This window comes from Sinocyclocheilus grahami, unplaced genomic scaffold (assembly GCF_001515645.1).
Source record: "Sinocyclocheilus grahami isolate Dianchi unplaced genomic scaffold, SAMN03320097.WGS_v1.1 scaffold1943.1, whole genome shotgun sequence".
Lineage (NCBI taxonomy): Eukaryota > Metazoa > Chordata > Actinopteri > Cypriniformes > Cyprinidae > Sinocyclocheilus > Sinocyclocheilus grahami.
The window spans coordinates 109,386-117,258 of NW_015507122.1; the positions used below are offsets into that span (position 1 = coordinate 109,386).

General features: G+C 36.4%; 1 protein-coding gene across 1 annotated transcript in view; it reads right to left on the reverse strand.

Moving 5' to 3' along the window:
• Positions 1 to 4,229: 4,229 nt before the first annotated feature.
• The window catches only part of LOC107573435 (transmembrane protein 255B-like), a 4,833-nt gene continuing 1,189 nt past the window's right edge, over positions 4,230 to 7,873 (reverse strand). The window contains exons 2-5 of the mRNA XM_016259871.1: positions 6,935 to 7,020; positions 6,682 to 6,841; positions 5,561 to 5,710; positions 4,230 to 4,517 (exon numbers count right to left, since the gene is read on the reverse strand). Coding sequence (XP_016115357.1) covers positions 4,293 to 4,517; positions 5,561 to 5,710; positions 6,682 to 6,841; positions 6,935 to 7,020 — 621 coding nt within the window. The 3' untranslated portion in view covers positions 4,230 to 4,292. The remainder of the gene's footprint in view (positions 4,518 to 5,560; positions 5,711 to 6,681; positions 6,842 to 6,934; positions 7,021 to 7,873) is intronic.

A 7,873-nucleotide genomic window follows, 5' to 3' on the forward strand; every position in this document is an offset into this window, starting at 1 on the left:
ATCACTTCATGTTGTATTGCATTGCACATGTTATCCATGCGAGTCAAATGTTTTTATTTCATATTTTTTTATATATATGTATATATGGGGGTTGCTTTGGTTTTAAGTCTAAAAGGGGCAAGTTTTGTTTTTTTAAGAATACTATACTGTTTTTTTTTTTAAGTTTACTATACTGAATACTGTGAAATTTAAAGGATTCGTTTTGGAGTGAACTAAAATACACTGAAAATACACCAATGCTCATAATATTTGTTTGTGAAAGTTTACCAGTATTTTTTTCTGAATGTGATAATAAAATGTGACACTTGCAACTTTTCTATGAACTACGAAAGAGGATTGGGCCAAGCAATAATAAAAAATTAAAACCATCTCGAGATTAAAGCCGTTCAATTTAGAGAATAAAGTCATTATGTTTCGAGAAAAAAATAAGATATAAAATGAGATAAAATGTTGAGAATAAACTCATTTACGAGAAAAAAGTAGTAAAATTTCGAGAAAAAAACTCGTTAGATTTCAAGAGAAAAGTCTAAATAAAATGTTGAAAATAAACTCATTAAATAACGAGAAAAATGTCGTTAAACTGCGAGAGAAAAAGTCGAGATAAAATGTTGAGAATAAACTCATTAATTTACGAGAAAAAAGTAGTAAAATTTCGAGAGAAAAAACTCGTTAGATTTCGAGAGAAAAGTCTAAATAAAATGTTGAAAATAAACTCATTAAATAACGAGAAAAATGTTGTTAAATTGCGAGAAAAAAAGTCGAGATAAAATGTTGAGAATAAACTCGTTAAATTACGAGAAAAAAGTCGAGAATTAACACACTCAACTTTTTTCTCGCAATTTAACGATTTTAATCTCGAGATGGTTTTATTTATTTTTATTACTGCTTGGCCCGAATCCTCGTCCGTAATGAGCGAGTGTGACTTGTCGTGGGACGCGGCTTATTTTCTGAAAAATACAACAGACTTCGAGGCAAATGATTTTGAAATGTGAATCTCCAGAGGGTTCTGATGTTGTTTGTTTGTGCAGATGTTTCTCTGGTGTCCGCTCCGGTGTCGGCCTTCTACACGGGCTGCATGGATGTGCGGGTCAACGGTCACCTGCTGGACGTGGACGAGGCCCAACACAAACACAACAACATCCGCTCTCACTCCTGCCCTCTGCTGGACACGCAGCAATAACCGCAGCGCAGACGACTTTTTTCTCGCAATTTAACGATTTTAATCTCGAGATGGTTTTATTTATTTTTATTACTGCTTGGCCCGAATCCTCGTCCGTAATGAGCGAGTGTGACTTGTCGTGGGACGCGGCTTATTTTCTGAAAAATACAACAGACTTTGAGGCAAATGATCTTGAAATGTGAATCTCCAGAGGGTTCTGATGTTGTTTGTTTGTGCAGATGTTTCTCTGGTGTCCGCTCCGGTGTCGGCCTTCTACACGGGCTGCATGGATGTGCGGGTCAACGGTCACCTGCTGGACGTGGACGAGGCCCAACACAAACACAACAACATCCGCTCTCACTCCTGCCCTCTGCTGGACACGCAGCAATAACCGCAGCGCAGACTCCAGCACAGGAGGAGCTTTAATCCGGATCCAGTCAACGGATCTTCAAAGGCCTTAGTGAAGCCGGACCCCTCGCCACACTCACGCACATATAGCACAGTATCGATGTATTCCTCACATTAGACCAATCTAACACAAGCTACTGAGAGTGTGCTGTAAAATACTGTAACTGTACATATGCCACTGTAAAATGCTTTAGAGGAGGATGACTAAAAACACCCAACTACCATTAAAGGCCTTCAGGCCTCGATGTAGGTGCTCAACTTCATCATCATCATCATCATTCAGTAGTTTGAGTTGGAACAGTTTTTTTTTTTAGTCCCTCGTTTGAGTTCGTCCTCTTCATCTTGTTGAAGTTGTTTTATATTTTGTTCATGTTTGCGAGACTGAAATGCTTGAAGAAAACTAATAAAGGCGGACAGTGTTGTTATGATGATGAATTCTGTCCTTTTAAGATGAAACAAAACCAACTAACCTGATGCGTGTCACTGTACGCTGGTAGTTTCGAGACACAAGCACACAATTCACAAAAAAAAAAGCAAGCAAAACTAGTGTTTCATGCACTTATCAAATTTGAGATTTTGGTCTGTTTTGCTCCCATATAATGTCTCTTCTTTCAGACTGGTGAAAAGAAAACATCCAAAACACACATTTAAGTGTTTATTTATCTGTTTGCGTCCGTAGATTTCAATCTTTAAGAGCTTTTTTCGCTTACGCCAAACTTTTTTCCTCTCTTTATTCTGAAGGTTTGTTCATATTTCATACATTTTCCTCCTAAAAACATGGTGAAAATGTTTGTTTTTTTGTCTGTTGACAGTATTTTCTGATTTATGGAGCGATAAAAAGAGAAATACAAAATCCTCTGGAAAAACCTTTAATATGGCAATAAAATCAAACAAGACTTTTGAATGTAGCTTTATTCAATGTTCTGGAAATGAACACAAACGAGTGCATATTTAAGTAGGTTATGCCACATTTGCATATTTTAAACAATGTTAAGTGCAAACTCTTTCAGAACTGCCTGTTCCTTTATCATTTATAGTGTTGCGGTTTAAAGTAGAATTATTTCTATTTTGTGAAAGGATTTTTCCAGGGTTTTATTGAAGGTAAAATTACTTTAAAATATTTTATTAGGTGAAAAGTGATGGTCTTGCGCAGTAAACACTTCGCGTGCCTAAACAGAAAACGCTGGACAATGCAAATACCAAAAACACAGTCACATGGGAATATGGTTCATTCGTATTCAGAGATATTTCTAAATCTAGGGGACGTTTGGTCTTTGTATTTTTAGATCAAGTTTAAGCATTTAGTAAATGCACCACAAAGCAAATTAAAATGAATGTAGCAATAAAATATTGAACTGGCAGATAAAAAAAAAATTATTCTGAGTTTAATTGAGAAGTTCATGATTAAGCTGAAGCCTTTCTGTTCTGCTTTTTAAGCCTTTTTTAATTCAAACTGGTTACTTATGGAAATGTTGCATGAGCATGAAAGGGTTAAGAAGAGATGCTATATTGTTGCCTTGTTTAACGCAACAAATTTAAAACTTCACTGATAAATCTTAACCATGCATTTGCCTATTAACTCTTTAAGCAGCAAGCGTTTCATGTATTATTTTTAACATCAATGTAAGAGCTGTGTTAATCATAACCGGAGGATTTACTTGCTAGATTATGAAAGTAAAATCCGGCAGTAGTCATGAATATGTAGTTAGTGTTATTTTTTTTAAATACCCAATACATTTATTAAACATTTATGACAAGCTGACGGTTATCATCACAATGATTTTGAAGAATATGAATTCTAAAGAGAACTTTCACTCTTAAAATGTGGTTTTCACAGTGATGCAACACAAATATTCTTAACTTAAAACATTCTGTTTTGTTATTAAAGAAGAAAGTGGCATTTAGGAAGATTTTTCATTGTGTGCGTTGTTGTATTACACCAGGACTGATGGAGTCACACGTCTTGATATTAAACCACGTGTGTTATTCAGGAATCTGAATGCGTTCTCCGCAGGATTCTCCTCAGACTCGCGCTTCACTGTGACAGTAGTTGATCTGACCGCAGAAGACTAAAGCAGCTACAGTGATCTGTGAAGCTGAAGCTGAAGCTGAGGACGAGACACGTTCTTCAGCTTTGCATTGAGTGTTTCAGCCTTATATGATTCAATGACTCAAACTATGAAGATCCCACCAAAACAAAGAGGACATTAAAAAGCCAAAGTTCAGAGGTTTTGGAAACTACCAGACGACGAACAACATCGATCACATTTGCTCCAAGAATAAGTGACGATTACATAGACTCTTTCTGAGGTCATTAGCAGCAGCGGCGGCGGCGGTGGAGGTCACAGGGGTCAGACGCCTGTCAGAGGTCAGGGTTCCTTGCTCAGGTGGCGCTTTCAGCAGGCGTAAGGTGGAGGCTTCTCGAAGGGCCCTAACGAGTGAGCGTAGAGCGAGGGAGCGTTTGGAGTCGGCATGTAGCCGCTGCTGTCCTGAGATGTGGATTGAGACGGTACGACTGGATTCTACAAAGAGGACATTAAAAAGCCAAAGTTCAGAGGTTTTGGAAACTACCAGACGACGAACAACATCGATCACATTTGCTCCAAGAATAAGTGACGATTACATGGACTCTTTCTGAGGTCATTAGCAGCAGCGGCGGCGGCGGTGGAGGTCACAGGGGTCAGACGCCTGTCAGAGGTCAGGGTTCCTGGCTCAGGTGGCGCTTTCAGCAGGCGTAAGGTGGAGGCTTCTCGAAGGGCCCTAACGAGTGAGCGTAGAGCGAGGGCGCGTTTGGAGTCGGCATGTAGCCGCTGCTGTCCTGAGATGTGGATTGAGACGGTACGACTGGATTCGTCCCGCTCTGAGACGCTGCTTGAGTCTCGTCAGACGGGGAGGTCGTGACCTCGGGGACGGACTGACCTGCAGCCGAAGCTGGATAACCGCTCAGATGCTGGAGAACGAGGATGAAGAATACAAAATTAACATCAGAAATGAGATTAAAGCACATGTGCAGACTTTTTAGCAGCTGCTTGTTTAAACTACTTTCAAATCTATACCATGACAAAAGTCATTTTCAACCACAGACATCATATGGTAATTCTGCCTGAAATCATAGATGTTACTAATTGATTTTAAAGCCATGCTTACAAAACCAACAACGTTTAAATCTCTTAATAGAACAAAACTGACCGATATATAAATGTTTTAATAGAACTAAAACGACCGATATTTAAATCTTTTAATAGAACAAAACTGACCGATATATAAATGTTTTAATAGAACTAAAACGACCGATATTTAAATCTTTTAATAGAACAAAACCTACCGATATTTAAATCTTTTAATAGAACAAAACTGACCGATATATAAATGTTTTAATAGAACTAAAACGACCGATATTTAAACCTTTTAATAGAACAAAACCGACCGATATTTAAATCTTTTAATGGAACAAAACCGACCGATATTTAATTCTGTAATTAGAACAAAACTGACAGATATTTAAACCCTTAAATAGAACAAAACTGACCGAAATTTAAATCTCTGTTTCTAAAACAAAACCAACTAATACTTAAATGTTTCTAAAACAAAACCGACCGATATTTAAATCTTTTAATGGAACAAAACAGACCGATATTTAAATCTCTGTTTCTAAAACAAAACCAACTAATACTTAAATGTTTCTAAAACAAAACCGACTGATATTTAAATCTGTTACAAGAACAAAACAGACCAATGTTTACATTTCTTAAAACAAAACCGACCGATATTTAAATGACTTAATAGAACAACACTAACCGATATTTAAATCTATTAATGGAACCAAACCAACCAACTTTTAAATCTTATAATACAACAAAACTGACTGACATTTAAACGTCATAATAGAAAAAACATTTTCTATAGTAATATTCAGTCCTGTTGGTGTCCTGATCATCTGACTGTCATGAGTACCGTCCTGCTGACAGAGGTTAGTTGGTTAGTGGTCCTCACCTGCATGGGCAGCGCGTAGTTTGGGTAGGCGGGTAGAGTTTGTCCGGAGGGGCAGAAGCCGGTGTAGGTGATCAGGTGTTGGGTGGGGTTGTACAGGATGTGAGGGGGCGGAGCCGGACTGGGTGTCATGTGACTGCGAGCCGCAGGAGCCTGAGCGCACACACACACACACACACATCTACATCAACTACAGACTCATTAAGACACATGAATGTGGAAGCTATGATATGGATAATGAGAATTATTGTTATGTTAAAGCTGATCATTTAAATTAAGCATCTAAATAGCTTTGTCAGCTTTTTATTTATTTTTTATTTTTATACATTTAAGAAAAATTTAATTAGTGAAATAAGCCATCAAAACAATGCAATTTTCACTCAGATACAGAATATTGCCAAAATTATCCACAATGTTTTAATTTTTTGCCCAAAAACTGAAAATTGCCAAAATTACTTGCAAATATTTTTTTACTCATAAACTGAATATTGCCAAAATTATCTACAATTTATTTATTTTTTATTAAAAAAAAACAAAAAAACAAGTCATAGCTTATGCACCCAAGTTTTTGAGTGAAAAAAGCATTATTGGTAAATAATTTGGGCAATATTAAGAGAGCCATGATCAATCAGCTCCAAAAAGAAATACAAAACCTGTGCTGAAAGAAAAGAGGTTGGCAAAAAGATTGAATCCAAGATTTGGTGATAATATAACAATGACAAATTTATAAGCAATTTTTAAAGGATGATCACTTTTGACAAGGAACACCAAAGTAGATGTTTGTTTGTTTTTTACTATTATTATTATTTTTTTTTTAAGAAAAATAAGCAATCTAACCATCATTAAACCAAGCCATCTTTATGCTGTGCACTAAAAATGAGATATCGATCATTGCAGTTTCATTATTCAAAACAAACATTCCAAAAAGTAAAATCGCTATGCAATGTTGGGTTTAAAAATGATTTGTACATTAAAAAATGTGATAGTTTTAATATATAAAAATTCAAATAAAACTTTTCTGAGTGAGTCTGGCGGCTTCAGCATCTTCGATCACTGCATCTGTCATGTAAAACTCTGAGCAAACACTAGTTTCACTTATTAGTGTGTGATGAATCCAGACTCACCAGGTCTTTGAAGGCTCCCAGTACGGCAGCGGTGATGATGCCCAGAAACACGCCGAGCACATTGAGCGTCACACAGGCCCACAGCAGACGGTACAGATTCACCACGTCCCAGCAGCTGCTCACACCCGTGAACTCATAGTACTGCACACGGTAGTCCACGCTAACACACACACACACACACACACATGCAGTACAACGCTCAGTAACACACAGCTGTGCTGCAAACACTCAGTGACTGATGCGTGTGCTTCACCTGTCACAGTGGAATAAGTCACAGCAGTAGCAGGTGTTGCTCTTCACCTTGAGTTTACACTGATTACCGTAGGAATGACAGTGAACCTGAACACAGCAAATCAACACGTTTATACTTTAGACTTCACATTATGAACTATATTGTAGCTTTTATGACAAACTGGTCATTTCGACCCAGAGAGGATTTTCTTTTTCCAGAAAAGGCTAGTTTAATGTTATTGCATTGGACTAAAACCTCCTGACTTTGCCCACAGCTTACCAAAATTGTGCTATTTTGACTGATTGATCGCAGGCCAATCAGTCCACAAATTATCCACAAATAATTACTTAATCAAATTAAAATCATTTTAACCCAAAAACTAAGAATTTTTGTCAAAGTGATCCACAATTCCATCCAAACCAGTGTCTGCTAAATTAATAAATGTAAATATAGCCAAAATTGTCAGCAAATATTGTTTTTCACTCAGAAACTGAATATTGCCAGAATTACCCATAAATAATGTTTTTTTTACTCAAAAACGGAATATTAGCAAAATTATCCACAAATAATGCTTTTTCACTCAAACTGAATATTGGCAAAATTACAGACAAATATTTTTTTTACCCAAAAACTGAATATTGGCAAAATTCTATGAATTATTTTTTTACTCAAAAACGATTATTGACAAAATTATCCACAAATAATGCTTTTTCACTCAGAAACTGAATATTGCCAAAATTGCAGACAAATATGTTTTTTTTTTTACTCAAACTGAATATTGCCAAAATTACCTGTAAATATTTTTTACCCAAAAACGGAATATTGGCAAAATTCTATGATTTTTTTTTTTGTTTTTACTCAAAAACGATTGACAAAATTATCCACAAATAATGCTTTTTTTACAAAAAAAAAAATGTATACTGCCCAAATGAACTGCCAATAGTGCTTTTTTTCACTCAA